Source organism: Eulemur rufifrons, chromosome 28 (assembly GCF_041146395.1).
Source record: "Eulemur rufifrons isolate Redbay chromosome 28, OSU_ERuf_1, whole genome shotgun sequence".
In the NCBI taxonomy this organism is placed as follows: Eukaryota; Metazoa; Chordata; class Mammalia; order Primates; family Lemuridae; genus Eulemur; species Eulemur rufifrons.
In genome coordinates, this window is record NC_091010.1 from 42,985,642 (window position 1) to 43,007,513 (window position 21,872).

General features: G+C 35.7%; 1 protein-coding gene across 2 annotated transcripts in view; it reads right to left on the bottom strand.

Annotated features, from left to right (window-relative positions):
- Nucleotides 1-4,494: 4,494 nt before the first annotated feature.
- Nucleotides 4,495-21,872, bottom strand: part of LOC138376065 (cytochrome P450 2C20-like) — a 32,132-nt gene continuing 14,754 nt past the window's right edge. The window contains exons 4-9 of one of the 2 annotated variants that reach the window (XM_069460050.1): nt 20,695-20,855; nt 19,343-19,519; nt 13,195-13,336; nt 11,409-11,596; nt 5,985-6,126; nt 4,508-5,277 (exon numbers count right to left, since the gene is read on the bottom strand). In XM_069460050.1, the coding sequence (XP_069316151.1) occupies nt 5,096-5,277; nt 5,985-6,126; nt 11,409-11,596; nt 13,195-13,336; nt 19,343-19,519; nt 20,695-20,855 (992 nt within the window). In that variant the 3' untranslated portion in view covers nt 4,508-5,095. Of the gene's footprint in view, nt 5,278-5,984; nt 6,127-11,408; nt 11,597-13,194; nt 13,337-19,342; nt 19,520-20,694; nt 20,856-21,872 lie in introns of both variants that reach the window. The other variant, XM_069460051.1, reaches the window with a different exon arrangement.

Genomic DNA, 21,872 nt, shown 5'->3' on the forward strand with positions numbered 1-21,872 from the left:
GTTCACACACATATTCATAAAGGTAATTAAAAGAAAGAAGTTATATTAAAAATGTTAACTATTATCTCTTAATATTGTCAGTGAATTTTTTTCTTCTTTAAAACTGTTAATCTACAGTAAATGCATATTCTATTTAATGAAAAAGAAACTTAGGTGAAAAAATATTGACTCAGGACAGTGGGCTTTACTTTTAGCCCGTACAACCTCCTAGAAGCCTAATGACACAGCATCAGTCCTGCCGAATGAGGTCCACTTGTGTTGGGAAAATAGGCTAAGAGATGTGAAAGTTTTTAGGAGTTTTGCAGGGCTTTGCTTTGAAGGAATCTGTGGACATATTAGTTCACAGAATAGAAGCTGTTTCCAACAAAGACAGGCACTGTCGGAGGATGTCTGCACAGCAACATTTCTTCTTTGCTGCTGGCCATCGCCTTGAGCTTTTTTGCAAGTCAGAAGCTGGGTTTGGGTCCTTGGTGGAGAAGCTGATTAAAATGCCTGCCCAGCAGATAACGTGCAGCTGGAACTATCCTAGACTTCAAGGCTATTCCTGCTTCACTCCTGAATATATGTTTGTGTTTAGAAGAAGTAGATTAGAGTAGTACACAGACTCAGTGTTCTCACTTTATACATTTTATCTTTAATTTGTATGCTCAGCTAGGTCTCTTTCTAACTTAGGGCTTAACATGCTTATCTTAGAAACATTTTGTAACTATCTATTCTTGTAAACAGAATTAGGTAAGGTTCCCCTGGAAACCTCAAAGAATGAGCTGTACACATAATTCTGTAACAAAAGACAACTATTTGCTGTAATAATAAATACTGGTGTGGAATTCAAAAAATGGATGGCAAATAAGATGAATGGAATTGAAAAGAAATTTAAAAACCAATAAAAAAAGCCCAAAAAATATTTCAGGAAATTAATGAAAAAGTCACTAAAGAGGACAAAATTAGGAAAGATATACAAGAATGTAAAGAAATGAAAGAGTCATTCAGGGATTTCCAAAACACAACAAAAAGTTTCAGCAACAGAATAAACCAAGGAGAGGAAAGAATCTCAGAGCTTGAAGACAAGGCTGTTGACTTAACCCCATCATTTAAAGAGGCAGAGAAGAGAAAAACAAGGGCAGAGCAATCCCTTAGAGAGATATGGGACTATGAAAAGTGAACAAACATACAAATTATAGGTATCCCTGAGGGAGAAGAAGAAAGCACTAAAAACATGGAAAATCTATTTGAGGGAATTATGGATGAAAATTTCCATAGCATCACGAGAGATCTAGATATCCAGATACAAGACGGTCATCAAATTCCAGGAAGATTCACAGCAAATAGGATATCTTCAAGACAGATAGTAACCAACTTGGCTAAAGTCAAAATGAAAGAGAAAATTCTACAAGCAGCTAGATGTAAGCAAAAACTGGCCTACAAGGGAAAATTCATCAGGATCACAGCAGATTTCTCAATGGAAACCTGACAAGCCAGAAGGGAGTGGGCCCCCATCTTCAGTCTTCTTAAACAGAAAAAATGCCAGCCTACAAGTTTGTATCCTGAAAAACTGAGTTTCACATTTGATGGAGAAATTAAGTCTTCCCCCGACAAGCAAACATTGAGAAAATTTGTCATAACTAGACCTGCCATGCAGGAAGTACTCAGATCTGCATTATATATGGATCAGCACAATAGATACCCTCCAGTGTAAAATCACCCAAAAGCTAAAGGTCAAAGCTTAGATACCATAATGGCTCAAGAGGTAAAACAAAGCAATAAAGTTCTGCATAACAGGATGAACAGAAATTTACCCCACTTATCAATTCTTTCAATAAATGTGAACAAATTGAACTTCCCACTGAAGAGAAATAGGCTGGATGTATGGATAAAAAAAATATAAGCCAAGTATCTGCTGTTTCCAAGAAATGCATCTAAGCAACAAGGAAGGACTCATTCAGACTCAAGGTAAAGGATGGAAAACAATATTCCATGCAAATGGAAACCAAAAGAAAGCTGGTGTAGCCATTTTCATATCAGATAACATAGACTTCAAATCAACAAAAGTAAAGAAAGACAAAGATGGTCATCATATAATGATGAATGGAGCAATTCAACAAGAAGACATAACAATCCTAAATATTTATGCCCCTAGGATTTATAAAGCACACCTTACTTGATCTAAACAAAATGAAAAACAGCAACATCATAATAGTCATGGATTTCAAAACCCCACTGACAGAATGGGATAGATCCTCTAATCAGAAAATAAACAGAGAAACAATGAACTTAAACAGGACTTGAGAAAAAATGGGCCTAACAGACATTTACAGAACATTCTACCCCTAAACTACTGAATATATGTTCTTCTCATCAGCTTATGGAACATTCTGTAGGATTGATCACATTCTAGGTCATAAAACATGCCTCAACAAATTTAATAGAAATTATACCATGTATCTTCTCAGACCACAGTGGAATAAAATTAGAAATTCCAACAGAAATGCTGAACTATACACAAAGTCATGGAAATTAAAAAACATCCTGCTGAACAATTATTAGGTTCAAGGAGGAAATTGTGATGGAAACGAAAAGACTCTTGAAACTAAATGACAAAGGGGGCACAAGTTACCAAAATCTGTGGGATTTTGCAAAAGCAATCATAGGAGAAAAATTCATAGCTATACATGCCTACCTCCAAAAGACAGAAGGATCATAAATCGACAGTCTAATAAATCATTTCAAGGAATTGGAAAAGGAAGTGCAAAGTAATCCTAAACACAGCAGAAGAAAAGAAATAACTAAGGTCAGAGCAGAACTAAATGAAATCAATAACAAAAGAGTTATACAGAAGATTAATAAAACAAAAAGTTGGTTCTTTGAAAAAAAATGAACAAAATCAACAGACCTCTCAATAGATTAACTAGAAACAGAAAAGAAAGGACTTTAATAAGCTCAATCAGAAACAAAAAAGGAGATATTACAACTGGTACCACAGAAATACAAAATATCATCTTTGAATACTTTAAAAAAAATCTCTATGTACATAACCTTGAAAACATTGAGGAAATGGACAAATTCTTGGAAACACACAACCTCCCTAGGCTCAATCAGGAAGAAACAGAACTCCTGACAGACCAACATCAAGTAACAAAATTGCTCTGTTTTGAGGACCAATGCTCAAAAGTGGATTTTGTTCTTGAACAGTATCCCAGTAGATTTGATAACATTTATTGGCTTGAGGTGTGATTTTTTTTCCTAATAGATTTAATAATTCTAATATTGAAAACCTGCACATTTGTGTGGAACACAGCCTAGAAAAATGAGAACTAGATTGAATAGTAATCTAAAGTAATCTTTAGTATGATAGAGGAGGGAAAGTTTTGGTGCTATACTTTCTCCTTTCATTGGTGTTGGACTTAAATCAGTTGAAATGTATTTCTGTACCAGAATTTAAGCTTCAATAAAAATTTAATTATCTGGTGACATTCAAAAAAAAAAAAAAGTAGAATGATATAAAATCAGTACTCTAAGCATCCATATTAGGAAACTGGAAAATGAAGAGCTACTTTATTCCTAAGTAAGCAGAAGAAAAGAAATCATAGAAATTAGAACAGAAATCAATAAAATTGGAAACAGGATATTAAAAAATAAAAGACTGCCTGTTTCCCAAAGATTTACTAACAAATTAAAATTTTTTCATTTGCCAACCAAGAAAGTTAATGGAGGATAATGTAGGTTTAATTTGTACTTTTTATTAAGCTATTTTAATAAGTTTAATAGCTATTTCCATTTACTCATATGTAACTAGTCCTGTCAAATAATTTACCCATGTTTCTATAACCTCAGACGTTTACCTGGCAACCTGGCATATTGTTCAGTAAACACCAGCAAGTTCTTTAATAGTATGTGTAATATGAACCCAGTATTTTAAAGAATGACTTTTAAATCCACATGTATATGCTTGTATATAATATGTGCTATATTTTAATTTACACCTATGCACACATACATGCATAGTGATATACGTACAACTATATGCATGTGTTAAATTATGAATGCATGCCAAGTATAAATGGCTTTCTCTAGAAGAGCTTGGAAAATGTTAATAGGTTATATCATTTCGCATCTTACTTCAAAACAGAAAAATGGGGGAAAGATGAGAAGAGTTGGTCACATATACATGTTCACTTGTTGATGCTGTTAAGATGCTATGAGACTTATTTTACCACCAAAACATCAAATTACTACCACAAATATGTGTAAAACATAGAGATAGAAAGTAGAAGAATAATACAGTCTGGTGAGGCTTTCCAGAGATGATGTTCTTGTCTAGGAAGAGAATTATTACACTCAGAACACATGAGTAGCAATATGAAACCATATATTCATAGTTGATTCTAAGTTGGGTAGAAAGTGAAAAGAACATTCCAAATCTTTACTTGGTATTTACAGTAACGCTCAAGCAGAACAGGAATTCCAACACTTATGTCCATTCCGAACTGTCACTGATCCGATCAATATAAAGGTTAGAGCTGCCCCTGGACATAGGTTCTCTCTTTCAAATGCAAACCTCCAGTAACTCTTGGAGAAACTCCTCCAAGAGAGCTTCCCTGCCCTCTTCCCCTTTGTCTCTCTCTGTGCTTATCATTATGAGGACCAGCATGGCCTCCAGGGACTCTGTTTTCTTTAATTTCCTACTTGCATTATGCACAAAAGAAGGAAAGTCTGCAATCTGACTCAGCAATTAATAATACTTTTTATTTAAAACATGCACGGGAGAAATGGCTCTGAATTATCACACATTAATCATTTTACTGTGTTTTCTAGTGATAACATATTAACAACTCAACACTAGGTAAGTATTGTCACATGTGGCAGTAAATGCTGTGTTACAGAGTACGAGGAAGAGCAGATATAAATACAGTTATGTGTAAAATTCCAGAAACTCACCTTAATGGACACTGGATGTTCACTGCATCTTAAGGGAATGGGAAGATGTGAGACAACAGATCAGAGAAGACATCCCTAATAATAGCAAGGAGGTGGAGGACACCATTGATAAGAGGGAGAGGCAGAAAACAGACACAGCAGGCAGAGGATATGACCTTTGTCACACAGGAATGAAGCAGATCTTGTACAAGGGTGGCAAAGAAATAGTCGCAGCAGAAATCGAAGTGGCATTGAGCTTCTTTGGATCAATCGAAGATTTCAGGTTAAAGTTCTGTAAAATGCTGGTCAGGAATAAAAACAGCTCCATGCGGGCCAGTCCCTCTCCCACACAAATCCGTTTTCCTGGAAGTAATAAACAGCAGGGGGAGTTACTACTGATGTGCAACTGTGACTGTAACAGGTACTGTGTTTGTGACTGTCCCTCTTTGATGAATGTTTGGATGGAAGAATGAATTGATGGATGGATGGAAAGATGACTGGATAGACAACTGAACAAAGAATAGGCACACTTGCCATCCACCTGACATCTGATCTTAACAAAGACCCCTCATTCAACAAATGGTCCTGAATAACAGCTCCATACCAAGAAATTCATTAAGTATTCCCACATTATAACAGCTCCCTTGACATTTTGAGTTTATATCTATAAATCTACACAACCACATCCATATCCTCATGTTTCCTGTTCCTACTCTGAAATTCCATGTCCTTTCCTTCCACTCTTCATATTCTCTATGCTCAGCTCAAGCCATACACACTAGTATAAAACTTGAAGTTTTATACTAAGCTGTTCCTTTTGGCCAAGATGCACTTTTCAGAGACTAAATTCAGGTCACAGGTCAAATTCCATTTCTTCTTTGCACTCTTTGCCATGCGCTCAAGTAATAAAACCTTGCCCTTTCTGGGTTGCATAGGTGTTGGCAGTGGTGCTCCTGATCATGCACAAGGAGCATTCCCACCAGCCCCAGAGGAGAAACCATGTAAGTTCCAACTAATCCCAAAAAGTTTTCTTGTCCTCTACAATAACAAAGGAAATAAATTTCTATTACCTGTTGAGAAAGGCATGAAGAAGCTGCTTTTTTTAAAGTTGCCACTTTCATCCAGAAAATGACCAGGGTCGAACTTTTCTGGGTTGGGGAATTCTTTGTCATCGTGCAGCACAGATGTCAGGGATGTTAATATGGGTGTGCCCTGGATGAAACAGACATAGGTAACCAAGTTATGAAGGAGTCACAAAGCTTTAAGAAACAATAGTAATTACCTAGATAAATCTTTTAATCTATACATGAAGAAACACAGGTCCAAAGAAGAGCAGGAACAGTTCCAGACACACAGACCCAGGAATCAACAAGGATGAGTTTAAGACCAGTGGTGATGATCTTGCTGCAGTGCTCTCCAATCATAGTTGAAATCCTGAGCACCTGGTCACTGCGGTGATAAACCTTCTGACTCTGTTGTCTTTATCATCAAGGTTGGAAGCCAGGGTCTATCCCCACAGGCTGCACTATTTCATCACTTCAGTTTTCACATATCCTATATAGAGACTATGGTGTAAAATCGAAATCTCTGTTGGCACTTAAAATATCCAGAGTACCAGTTCATATGACTCTTTTAAACTAGATCATATGACCTAGTAATGTTTAAAATGACATCATCCAACATGAAAACAAGAAGTACAGTAACAAGAATAAAATACTGAGTGTTTATCTTTGCCAAGCAGGATTTTTGTCTTGATATAAAATCATGGGGGAGATATTCATTAGCGATTGATCCTAACTTACAACCACAGAAGGAATGATGAAATTAGAAAAATGCTCAGTTTGTGACTACTCAGATCAGGATCATCAGTTAAAGCTGAAACTGTTGGGTGTGTGATTTGGGAAGCCGGATTTACATAAAGTCTTAATGTACCGTGCCATGGATACTTATTAATCATATATGAAGAGCAAAACCTCTGTGATGCAGAGATCTGGCAGATACCACCTTATTACTGAGGAAATGAACTTAACCAATAGTGGCACAAGTGACATATGTGCCCCCACCTCACCAATGAGAATCTGTGGGATATTCAAAGCACCTATGCCTTATTTTTCCAAAATCATAACTGGAACCTAATCTTCAGAAAACAATCATACAAAAACCGCCTAAGGAACATTTTAAATGGCTACTAGCCTGGACTCAACATACTGAAAGGAAACAAACAAAGGAAAGTAACTGTGTCCTGGTCACAGGAGACTAAAGAGCACAATAAGCAAATTACATGTTTGTTCCTTGACTGGATGGTAAATGGCAAGAGAATAAAAGCTAAAATATTTCTAGTAAAATTGGAAAAATTTACATATAGGCTATATATTAGATCATATTATTGTAACAGTAACTCCTGAATGTGAATGCTATTTTTATTAAGTTAGGAGAAAATCTTTACTCTTGGGGCCTACATGGGAAAGTGCTGATATATAGAGAAATGGATAGAAAAATATAAAAGTAGATACATACACATGTTCATATATATAGACATATATGTCTATATGTGTTTTAATTTTATTTAGATTAAATTTTTTAAATAAAAATATGGGGAAAATCCATCTCTAAATTTGTAATATTAAATGCCTATAATTTAATTTTTAAAATTATTCTCTGAATGTTTAAACAATTAATACATGAAAATGTTTCTTAAAGATATAAAAGCAGATATGCTTTCAACAAATGATACTCAAACACCTGGAAATTCATAAGGAAAAAATTGCAGCATGACCATTACTACTCCACATCATAAATGAAAATTAACTTGAATTGTATCTTTATATAAACAGAGTGCTAAAACAATAAAACATCTATAAAAAGATAAAGGTAAATCTCTGAGCCATTCAGTGGCAAATATTCTTCAGATATGGGGCACAAAAGCACAATCAGCCTCACATCATTGCATAAATTTCTACTGAACAGAATTGTCTTCTACTGGGCACAAACATGGTGCGGGGAGTTAGCTACGCTCCCCGCAAAGAGGTCCTTTTCTCTTTGTTCCGATCATGGTCTCTAAGTTGACTACACCAGTTTGCAGGGAGTTAGCTACGCTCCCTGCAAAGAAGTTTTTTCTTCCGATCAGGTCTCTCAGGCAGGGGTCATCGCAAAGTATGAAAAATATAGTAGGAAACAGAAATAAAAGATAAAGTAATGGCAATAATAATACACAGAGCCAAAGATATAGTTTATAAAGTAAAAGTTTATGAAAATAGATAAAGGAGGGTATCCAGAGGAAATATTTTACCCGCATAAAATATCTCCCCGACTGAAACTCCACACAGGTATTATATAGAGTACATACAGGCTCCGGTTGCCAAGGGCAACGGGATTTTCATACTAACAGGCAGTTTGCTCTAGGGTCAAAGTCTCCTAAAAGGCTACTACCGATCCTTTAACTAACTCTAACCAGGGGAACAATGGGTTATAAAATCGTCTTGGGGCAAACTTCTAAGTTTTATGATAAGGCTATTACTTTAGCAACAAACAGAGACATCTTGGCTCCGGTGATTGTGTTCTTGGAGACAGAGATGATCCCAGAAGTCAACATGGGCTGTGTTTTGTGTTAATTACTTTAACCTCATGATTCCATCTGGGCCCAGCTTGGGCATTAGCATATCTATCTGATTAGCTCTCATCTCCGGGGGGGTCCACCTGTCAGCTCCAGCAACCTTTGGTTCTAAGGAAGGCCTGCCTTGTCTTTCAAAACAGGTGAGAACCAAAGGCCCAGTTTACAGCTGTCTATTTGAAGTGCAGCTTCTACTGACCAGCAAGACGCCCTCCTGAGACAAGGCAGCTTTTGAACTAACACATTTATTTTTTCCTTAAGGCAAAGCTTTATTTGACTTCTGAAATCAAATCTTGTCTCCAGAAATACAGGGGGCATTTCTATAATTCAGTATTCTTAGGCTCAACGACATGGTACTTGCAAGACCATGCACGAATTCAACCTACCTCCTATTCTGGCATAGCCCATCAGTAAAAATGTTTTTACTAATGCCAAAGAATAACATTTTTGAGATCTGAAAAATGTATGAAATTTAAATATCATTCTCTATAAAAATTGGCGCATATTCTTCCTCATTCTTTCACACATCGTCTGTGACTGCTTCCATGCCACACTGGCAGAGCTCAGTAGTGCAGCAGAAAACCTACGGCCTGAAATGGCTAAAATATTTACTATGTGGCCATTATAGAAAATGTTGGCCAACTCCTGTCTTAGACCATTATCTCCACCTAGATTAGTGGCTCTAGTCTGTGGCAAAAGCACCCATTTATCTCACTTGTAGAGGATGGAATTAGCCACACAGAGCTGCATATTTCTATACTAGACTGTCCTGCACAGAAGGAAATGAATGAGTCATTCCTTGGGCTCTGGGCTCTCTCCATTCAAAACTCACCAGGCACAGCAAGAGCTGCCCAATGGCCTGGTGAATGGGAGATCTCAGCAGATGCAATGCAACCCAGAGGTAGGTCCCCAGTCTGATGCAGTGGATGGGGGTGGGGAAGTGGATATCCCTGTCTGATTCCTTAGTCTATTTCCCATGTAGATAGCTACAGGAGACCAAGTTTCATTACTACTACCCTCAGACCTGAATAGGGAGAAGCAAATTCCTTCTTAGCTATGTCCTTGGTGAAAACAGAATGAGCTGAAATGCTAATCCTTGTACCCAATCAATGACCTCAGGGAGAGCCCCATAACCTCTTGGTAAAATTATCAGTTCTGTCTCCTCCAGGATATGACATTAGTATTTGCAACCTTACCAATCTCATTTATTTTTGCCCCATGAAAATACAATATGCGTATATATACATATATATAATTTTTAAATATAATTTTTAATTTAGACAATAATGTGTCTAGGTCAGGTGGAATAGAGTAGCCTGCAGCATAGCAACTAGAACATCTGGATGAATATGGAAACCATGTGAAAAAGGCATTGTATAGCTGCTAAGAAAAAAAATGGGTCTCAAGATCCAGAGATGGGAAAACATCAGAGAAGTATGCTCACGGCTATAGTTAACTATCAACTGTGTTCACAGCATGTCCACCTTGGAGTCAGGGCTGGAGGTGTTGCAGCATTATGACTGCCATGGGAGGAGAATGCTCCCTTTGGGAAGAAGATAAACATCATCCCAAATTCTGCATTTTTTCACATGTAACATCTAGTATTTAGCCAGAATGTATTAGATGATTCAATGATACATCTAAGTAGGCAGGAGAAGAAAAGTAGGGGGAGGAGAAGGTCATAAAAACAGACTCATAGTATGGAACATGTCTCACCTACTTTTATACACCACCATAATCTTGATACCAAAACTCTGACAAAAAAATTGTGAGGAAAAGATTACAGACCAAAAGGCCTTATGAATAAAAATACAAAAGTCTCTGTATAATATTAAGGAGATCAAATCCAGCTATGTGTATAGACTTATGCATACTTATTGAAGAAAGTGAGGCCAATATATAACACCAAGAGATGCCAAGAACTGATTTGATAAATATTATCCACACATTCATGATAAAAATTATATAAAAATAAGAGAAGGGAGCAAAATTACCTAATGTCATAAAGAATATATACCCAAATCTACTTAAAGCGGCCTTCTCAATGATGAAATACTAAACCTCCATCATTCCTACAGATCAGAAATGAAACAGGGATGCCCAGTATTATCATTCAATTCAACACTATCCTGTAATCCTGACCAGTTCAATAATACAATAAAGAGAAATTAAGGACACAAGAATTGCAAAATAAAAATGAAACAAATAATAACCTAAACAGAAGGATAATGTACATAGAAATTCCAGATTACCAACAAATTATTAGCAATGATTAATCAACTTATCAAGGTTATTACGTATGAAGGAATCAGAATGATAAAACCAATGGTATTTCCAGATAGCAGGCATAAAGAAATGAAGAGCGCATCTTAGAAGTTTATAGCAGAAACACACTAATTCTTTAGCAAATATCTGGCCAAAGATTTGCAAACCACACCACTGAAAACACAATACTGAGAAAATAGAAGAAAGTCCAAATGGATTGGGAGCATAACCATATGCATAAATTGAACGATGTAAGGCATCAAGATGTTAATTCTTTCCAAATTGAACTACAGATTTAATATAATCCTGTTAAAATTCCCAAACAGTGTTTTGGGAAATTGACAAAGTGATACTTTTAACATCTATTTGAGAGTATAAACACTTAAGAGTAGCCAAAACAATATTAAAGAGGCAGGACCAACTTGGAAGACACACACTACCAGGAAGCAAGACCTGTTATAAAGCTTTATAACCCCAAACAAAAGAGCACAAAGTCCAACAAGCTGCCGAATGTATGAATTTTACACTTCTCATCTTGTGTTGGTAGAGGATGGGAACCAGACTGTGAATTTGGGGATTTCAAGAGTACTGAGGTACAGTGTAGGACGAACAAGTTTACCTTGGGGATCAGGTAGTTTCTGAATTTAATGTCACGGGTCACTGCATGCAGAACATTATTGGGGACCAGGTCAATGTATCTCTGGATCTCATGCACCACAGCATCCGTGTAGGGCATGTGGCTCTTGTCCTGCATGCAGGGGCTCCTATGTCTGCCAATCACACGGTCAATCTCTTTCTGGACTTTAGCTGATAAGACACAAGTAAGAAATGATGGAAAAAGAGAAAAATGGCACATTTGTTATAGAAATTTAAGATTACATGAAGCATGAGGAAGGTGTTTCAACAGCATTATGTACATGAGTTATATGCACATGTGTACACCTAGACTTATGCTGAGATTTGTCATAATATAAATATATATGTACACACACACACATATCACTCTCCTACAAACTAGGCATCACAATGCATTAGTACATACCTATAAATTAGCATATGGGGCAAATTATACACATAAACATAGAACCTATGTTGCTCCACATTTATTTTATATATAATGTAATAAACATAAAATATTTAAAAAAATAAACACAACATAATTAAGTCAAGAAGTTGCAATCTTGCAAAATGAAAAACATAAAAAAATTACATTATTGACAAAATAATGTATGGGATTTACAAATACATTGGAATTGATCTATATATGTGTATGTGTTCTTTCTGTGTGTCTGTGTGTGTGCATGCATGTGGAATTTAGAATGGTACTCTCTTTATCTTCTCAAATGTGGCCACTTTGAGCATTCTAGCAGCTTCCTCTAAATTGATGTTAATATTTCTAAATAATGTTTCTATTTGTTCCATAACCATTCTTAAATAATATTTAAAGATTTCCTGGTATAGGAGATGAGAATTTTAATCTCCGGGTCCACACCATATATAGACACACACACACACACAAACAGATACACACATGCACACACACAATTCCTCTCCCTCTATTTAACAGAATATATTTAGACCACAATTTTTTCTTATATCACTATTCATTGTTTACATCATTCTGACTACATAAATAATCTTCCCTGCTAAGACAACTATGATTACATTATATTTTTAGTACTTTCTTGGACATAAAAATGTCTTATTACTTGAATTCATAATTTCTATTGCTCAAGTTAGAATTATTTTCAAATGCTCACTTGGATTTTTCAAACTCCAACTAATAATTTCCCAATTATTGGGAAACCACGGACTATTGATCACTTTTCCCTTGTTCCTGGAGTCTCCCCTCAACACGCCTTATCCACCAAGCCCACTCTGAAGTGCTGGTGCACAGCAGCCTCCCTGACACACTCCTTCTCCTACAGGAGGTGCCCTGACAGCTGGAGCTCATGATGTCCTCTGACTTAGTTTCAAATATTAATATTTAGATGGAGCTCAGCCTCCAGTATTGGAGAAAGAGAAAATAGAGTATAAAGTTTGTGGCAATCCCACGCATGTTTGAACATAGGCTTTTCTTTTAATATGCAAAATAATATTGAGAATTCTGAATATTTCTCAGCCTATTCTTTTATACATGACCTAATAGAATTCTCTAAAAGATTTTATGCTTTTCTCTTTTATCCTGGTGTTCCAAAAATTCCATCATCCTCTATCTTGGTGTACAAGTTTTGATTTCATTCACTCTGCTGAACGCTTGAAGAAAATAGTTCACAAAGATGGCAAATACAAATATCTTTTTCCAGAGTTTTCCTCTTTCTGGAGTATACAAAAGACAGAGGACCCTAGCAACATCTACCCACCATCTTTTCTGCAATTCGCTAGCTCATTATCTGTGCTCATACCTGTGACCTCTGGGTGCTTCAGCAGGAGCAGAAGTCCATATCTCAGAGTGGTGCTTGTTGTCTCTGTCCCAGCAACAAATAAATCAGATACTGTGCTCACCAAGTTTTCCATAGTGAACTCAGACTGTGAGTTGTGCTTTTCCTAGGAAACATTTGATAAAATTATCTGACCAAGTACTTACCAGAATATTTAATTACAGTGAATTTAAAATACCTCACATTGCTGTAAGGTTATACACACATAACCTGAAGCATTTATTACTCACAAAACTACTATATGGCAGGCTAGAAACTGTAGATCAGTTGACTGAAATTTCATTTCCTATGCCTTATCCATGGCATGCCTATAAATTTCATTATGGAGACTATTTGCCTCTAGGTGAGCCATGCAGCATATTTCTTTCCCCCAAAATTATAATCAAAAGTGCATTGGTGCCCTTTCTTCATCCATTTTGTGTTGTATGAAAGAATACAACAGACTGAGCGCTTTATTTAAAGCAGTTGTTTATTTCTCATGGTTCCAGAGGCTGGAAAGTCCCAGAACATGGCACTGACCTTTGGTTTTGCCCTTCATGCTGCATTATCCCATGAAACAAGGCAGAAGGGCGAGAGAGGGCTAGAGCAAGTGAGCAAGAGGGGGCCAAATTTGCTTTGATAACAAATCTACTCTTCAGAACTGACATGAATGCTAGTCCTATACGTAGGGTGCAGACTCCTCACATTGTGAAGAGCAACAAATGCTAAGGTTCCTCTGGCACTTCTCTAGAAATGTTGTCCTACAGGTCCCAGCTTACCTTGAAAATCTCTGAAATGCCTTTGGGACCATCCTCCTATTGTCTTGATGAATAGCACCTGCCCCCTTTCTATACATACTAATCCTTTTTAGCAAATGATTGCTTGGTCATTCCCTAGGTTTGCTCTCCTAAAGGTACTTTTACACTCTTTACTTGGCCAGGCTGGAGATTTCCCAAATTTTACCACTGTTTCCTTTCTTCTCAATAAATTCCAGCTTGAAAACATCTCTCTTCTCTCATTCTACTGTAAGTGGCCAAAAGAAGCCAGGCAGCACCCTGAATGCTTGCTGCTTATGTATCCCTTCTGCCAGATATCCTAACTAATTGCTCATAAATCCACATTCCATAAAGCCCTAGGGCATGAACACAATTCTGCAAACATCTTTGCAAATTTGTAACAAGGAAAACCTTTATTCCAGTTTTCCATAACTTGTTTCTCATTTCCATCTGTCATCTCATCAGAATGGCTTTAATATTCCTTTCTCTACCAATATACTGAACAATACAACTTAAATAATCTCTAAGATGATTTAGGCTCTCTGTACAAATTCTTGTCTACTTCTGAGCCTACACTAGAATTGCCTTTAACACTCCAGGCATGGCAATCTAGGCTTAGGCTTTTCCCTCAATTTTTTTGAACCTCTACCCATTACCCATAAAAAATAACCACAAGTATGTCAACTTTCACTACTTCTATTCAATACAGTACTAAGTCCTAGACAGAGCAATTAAGCAAGAAAAAGAAAAGGCATTTAGGTAGAAAAGGAGGAAGCAAGACTAATTCTATTTGAAGATAACATGATACTATATGGAGAAAAGTCCATAAAATCCACAAAGAAAATAATTAGAGCCAATAAATGATTTCAACAATATTTCAGGGTACAAGATCAATGCAAAACTAAGATGTGTCTCTATACAGCAACAATAAACTATCTGAAATTTAATCAAGGAAATAGTTAAATTTACAATAGCATCCAAAAGGATAAAAGGCCTAAGGAGCTTAGAGGAACCATAGGAAAGACTCATACAATGAAAACTGACAAACTGTTGCTCACAATAATAACCATAATAGAGAATACCTAAATAAATGGAAAACCACCCCACCTTCAAGAATTGGAAGATATCATTTTATTAAGATGGCAATGGCTTTCCAAAATGATGTGAATATTCAATGTAATCCCTATCAAAATCACAATGGCCTTTTTGGCAAAAATGGCATAGCCAATCCCCAATTCATATGTAACTACAGGGGAGGACTCAATTTCCCAACTTCAAAACTTCAAATCAAAGCTATAATAATCAAAACACTATGGTACTGGCATGAGGAGAGACATCAAGAACAATCATACAAGTTGAATGGACATCTAGATATAAACCTTAATATGTATCACCAATTCATTTCTAACAAACATGGCAAGACCATTCAATGTAAAAGAAGAGTTTCTTCAGCAAACAGTGGGGGGACATCTGGATAATCACATGCAAATGACAGAAATTGGCCCCATCCCTCACGCCATACTCAAAATAACTCTGAAAGTAGATGAAAATTCAAGGATGGGAATTAAAACTATGAAAGTGCTAGAATAAAATATAAAAAATAAAAATTAAAAAAAAACATGTAATGCAGCCAACTGAATATGAGCTCTGCCTCCAACATCTGGAGTCATCAACAGGATCCCAACACCAACTGTAAAGTCACATATAGGGTCTATGTGCAATTGGGTACTTGGGAAAAAAAATATTGGGGTAAACCTTAATGCCTTCAGATTTGCCAATGTATTCATAGATTTGATACTAAATGACCAAAAGAAAAAATAGATACACTTGACTTCATCAAAATTAAAATATTTGCACATCAAGGGACATAATTGAAATGTAAACTGACAACCTACTGAATGGGAGGAAGTGTTTTCATATCATTTATGTAATATGGGTAAAACACTTTAATGGGTTAAATGACAAGATTACGGAAACAATTCTTATAGCTCAACAAGAAGAAGACATGAAACTCAATGTAAAAAATGAGTGCAGGATTGAATATCATTTGTGCAAAAACATATGCAAATGAGAAACAGCATGGGAAAAGATGCTCAATATGTTTACTCATGAAGGACAAGCAAGAAAAAATTACTTTCAGTGACACAAAAATTACAAAATTACAAGTAGTAACAATTATGTACAGATAGGAATCCTTGCTGATTACTGGTAAGAATGTAAAATGTTGCATTCCTGCAGAAAGGCTTACTTGTTTTTAAAAAAGACAACCCTAAAATTGCTATATGACTCACAAATCCCAATCCAGGACTATACTTAAGAAAAATGAAAAATATCCATGAAGAAACATGTACTCAAATGTTCATAGCAGTATTATTTATAATGTAAATAACACAAATGCCCATAAGCATATGAAGCTTAAATTGCTGTATGAGTGCATGGAAAATGGAAAATTATTCACCCACAAAAAGAATAACATAATGATACATTCTACAAGTAGGTCAACCTCCAAATCACTATGATAAGTGAAAGAAGCCAGAAACAAATGGTCACATACACTCTGAGTTCTTTTATATGCTATATCCATGATAGTCAAATCCATAGAGGCAGAAAGCAGATTAATGGTTACTACATTATGGGGTGGGGAATGGGGAATGATCATGAATGCATTTGGTATGCTTTCTGGGATGATGAAAAGATTTTGAAACTAGAGACAGCTGTTGGTAGCACAACCTTGTGAATACAATAAATGCCACTAAAGTGTATACTTTATATAGGCTAATTGCATGTTGCATGAATTTTGCCTCAATTTTAAAATGTCAGCACTTCCTGAATTACTACAGATTTAATGTGACCCCTGTCAAAATACACACTGGCTTCTTTGAAGATTGACATGCTTATCCTTAACCTCATATAGAGATGCAAGGGATTCAGAATAGCCAAAATAGTCTGCAAAAAGAACAACAAACTTGCAGAACTCATACTTTGCGATATGAAAACTTAATGAAAAGCTACAGCAATTACGACTTCAAGATACTGCACAACTGGCGTAAGGACAGACATATAGATCAATGCAGTAGAATTGAGAGCCCAAGAATAAACCCTCACATTTGTAGTTTATTGGTTTTTGACAAGGTTGCCAAGACAATTCAATAGAGAAAAAAATAGCCTCTCAATAATACAGTGATGACAGGATTCACGTTAAAAGGTTACCTGATAGACATCAGCCTCCAAGTCCTTATCTGTGCAAATTCATTTTAGGTTACACTTAATTAAACGTTCCCTCTTCCACCTACCTACTTTTCGCACCACACCCTTCTACACCTCTACATAAACCACTCAACCCACCTAAAAACCCCGCCCTATACCTCACTGCAAATATTTTCAGGTCTATTTCAATCTGCAGGACACAGAGGAAGCCCACATAGGTTGAGCCATTCTTTTCCATTCTTCCATACACTGTATGCAATGATGCTGCCCATCTTCATCTAATGGCTCTAAACATTTTGCAATTATTTCCATTTTGTATGAGAAATACATTGTATTCTCTTCAGGGAGATTGTTTTTATTAAAAGAAGTCTATGCATTGTACCTATGAGACAATTTAATTGTCCATTTTCTATGATGCTTAGTGCAGATTCATAAATACACTATGTATTTTATATGCTTGCCAGGAATTGAGGCCTGACCATTTAAACCCAAGTAAATTTTTTTTTTTTTTTTTTACATTTGTACATCACTATTTTATTCATTCCTGAGCATGTAAATAAGTATCACTTATTAGGTTAACAAATTAGTTCCTCCATGATCATTTTAAAGCATATACTTATAGCCATGGGAACAAGGCCAAGTTACTTATCCTCTATATGTTGCGTGTTCCACATTTACAATATGATAGACTGCAAGAGAAATAGTAGACTCCACTATTATAGTCAGAGATGCCAACGCCCTTCTATCTATGATATACAGATCCAGCAACCAAAACATTTGTAAGGACATAGTTGAATTGTATAGCACCATCAAGCAACTCTTTTTAATTGACATTTATAGAATACTTCATCTAACAAGAGCAGCATACACATTTTTCTCAAGCTCAGACAGAAGATTCAACAAAATAGACCATTCATCCTGAAGCACATAATACACATAAACAAATATAAAAGAACAAAAATCATACAAATTATGTTCTGAGACCACAGTGGAATTAAATTAGAAATCAAAAACATAAATATACCTGGAAAATTCCAAAATATTTGTATGCCAAAAACCATATTTTTAAGTAATACATGGGTCAAAGATATCTCAAGATAAATTTAAAAATATTTTAAGCTAAACTAAAATAAAAATAGGCCTTATCAAAATGTGTGGGATGTAGTACTTTCAAGGAAATTTATAGAACTGAATGTATATATTAAAAAAGGAAAAAAAATCTAAAATCGATAATCTAAGCCTATACTTTATAAAACCAGTAAAAGAAGAGAAAATCAAATTCAAAGTAAGATGATTAAAGACATAATACAAAATTAGGTGATAAATCAACAAAATAGAAAACAGAAAATGAATTGAAAAAGATAATTATATGCAAAGTGACTTTGGTAAGCTAGATTTCAATAGTTTCATGAAATAAAGAAAATAGAAAAGATAAAAGATATTTTCAAAAAAAAGACAGGCACCTAATGTTGACAATCACAGGATATGTATCTAATATTGACAATATCATATGTTGTCAAAGGTAAACTAGGACAGCATTTCCAGGACTATGAAAATGTTCAAAATACATTATCCGGCTACTTATTAAAACACTTTATCAGTTTTAACTCTATGATTTGCTATGTGTTAAAGAGCTTTGTAAATAGCAAAGTGGATATACCCATCATGACATTCCGGTTAAACCTAACTGCTGTCCTAGACATATAGTCTTAAGAAAACCTACCTATATATTTTCATGAAACAAATGTGCTAAATTTTAAGAAGATAGGCAAGAAGACTGTTTCCCTGAGAGCAGCCATTTTAGTTATAACAACTCTTTAACAGCTACAGCTGCTCAAATTTTTAGTTTTGCAACACTTGTGTAAAATATATGTTAGTACTAACAAAACTATTGCACTTATGCATAATATACTGAAATTAGCACATTAAAATTGAGTTTTTAACAGCCAGAATATCAGAAGCAGAGATGAGGGGAGATTTTATATTAGAATATGAAATAAAAATTTGTGCAAAAATAATCTGCAGTGGAGTAAGGCAAACTTAGAAGGAAAGAATTATTTAATACTTAAACCCAAGTACATTAAAGAACTACTCAATGAACCACACAATGCACAAACACTCAAATAACTGAACTACTGCTAACATTTTACCTGCTCCATTTTGATCAGAAAACAATCAATAAAGTCCCGAGGATTATTAACATCCAGTGATTCTTGGTGTTCTTTTGTTTTCTCCAAAATATAACTTTTTGTAAGAGCAATGTTTTCAAATAATTTGTTATGAATTCCAGGGAAATAATCAAGGAGAACAGGGAAATTATTGCAGAGCTAAAATAGAGCACAATAATTTATTTAATAAAAAGCATGCAATAAAAACATATATACCATATACCAAGCCATGCTAAGAAATTATAGGTATAACTGTGAGTAAAACATGCTGTCCGTATTGACAAAGAAACTTTTGTTGTGCATATATAGTAATCCTCTATGCTTATAAAAAGATTCAAAGGAGAAAATTCTGACCTGAGAATCAAAAATGTTAATCATTTCCTAGACTCATACATCATTTTTATTGCATAAAACACTTTTTCATCAACTCTCTCAATTTTCACACCAATTCTTTCCTATAACCTTGTAAGATAACATGGCATGGATTATTAGCATTCACATTTTATAGATCATAGCAGAGGTTAAGGGAGTTTGGGCAACCTGATTGAGACCAGAAAACCGGTTGTTGCTGTTTTTCTTTCTTTAAAGCAGCCTCAGAAATGGAATCAGCACTTTAGAAGGGGGATGGTTCTCAAAAGTATCTTGAAAGCCAACAGTACATCAGACTAGTTCAATAACTTCTCTAAGACCAAACAACTATTCTTTAGGCAGAGTGTACATCATGCCAGTTCAGCACAGGGTAACATTGTGATGCTTGTTTCTGGTTCATGCACCATAAAAACATTCATTTTGTCATTCTTGACACAGTTACCTTGTCAGCTAGGTTCCCATCTGAGGCATCAAACACTCCTGCATTAGGCAGTGTTTCCTGACAGTTTCTATGGTCCCAAATAGTTGCAGTTCTTGCAGGACATATTCTTATCTTAAATTAGGATACCTTTGCAAAGCAATAGGATGAAGAGGTCACTAAGTATTGAGGACAAGACATGTGGGTAATGGAAGTCTTCCAAAAGGGCCTGGAAGTGCATCATATAATATAGGCATATTTTGGGCTGTCACCCAAGTACCTTATAGAAGTAGGGCTTTGGGAGTGAGTGGAAAAGCCACTGGTCAGGGAGCTAATGGTCTCGAATTCCAGTCCTACATTTGGGCGTTCACTTTCTGTGTGTAAAATAAAGGGCTCAGCCATCTATCCCAGATGGTCACTTGATAAATCTCTGGGAAGGACAGCAGTATTCAGACATGCACCTGACAGCTTGGTCCATGTAGAATTTTGGATTTGTCAGAGAAAAGAGCATAAGTGGTTTTTCAGGAAGAAGAAATCCTAGGCTCACCTGCATCCATGTGGAGCTTAGAATTTTGAAGTTTTTATTGAACCTCTCCATCAAGGTAAGAAAATTCTGATCTTTGTAATCAAAACGACTCTGGAAAACGATGGAGCAGATCACATTGCAGGGAGCACAACCCAGGATAAATGTGGGATCACAGGATGAGGCTAATGAATTCAAAACAATTTTTAAATACCATTAAAATATAAAATAATTTGCCTTTGTAAACAGGTAAAGGTAATTTTGACATTTTAAGCAATATCTGACCAACAAATTCCCCTGACATAAAAAATTAAATTCAGCACACAAGAAATCAAAGCACTTCACTTCTACCTTAAACCTGAGTTGAACATTACAACCTCACTGGTTAAGTAATGGAATTTCACATGTGGCAATTCACATCCATTGCCTTTACTTATACTCTTTTAAGCCAAAGTGTATATTATATTGGAAGGAAAGAGAAAACATTTTTAAAAGCTAATGATCCAAGTTTGTATAGCAGAGTCACATCTGTTTTCAAAGGCTGTGAACACTAAAGCTCAGAGACAGAAAAGGAGTGAATAATTTGGACGTGGAAAGTATTTATACATAACGAATAGCTGAAAGAATCCTGCGTTGAAACAGTAGAAAGGAACTAAAGAGAAAGACTGTGGGTGAATCATGCACTGTGAAAAACAAATGTGAAAAGTATAATATAGCTACATTACAGGAGATGAAAAACTAATACAAATGAACACTAAATGTAAGAGGAATTTGTGTATCTAATAAAAGAAAATGAGTAATTTTTTTAACCTTTCATAATTTTATTTTATTGTAGTTATCTTTCCATGTCTATGCATATAATCTACAGTTTTTATCATGAATATAGAGAATTTTTACTTTTTTTTATTTTTTTATTTTTTTTAGTTTTATTTCAGCTTATTATGGGGGTACAAAAGTTCAGGTTACATATGTTGCCCATGTACTGCCTATCCTCCCGAGTCAGAGCTCCAAGCGTGTCCATTCCCCAGACAGTGCGCATTGCACTCATCATGTAGGTATACACCCATCCCCTCCTCACACCCCTCCCCCCCAGTCAGCACCATCAAGCGTGACCATTCCCCAGACGGTGCTCAACGCACTCATCATGTAGGCATACACCCATCCCCTCCCCCCACCTCCCACCTCAGTCTGATATCCGATTG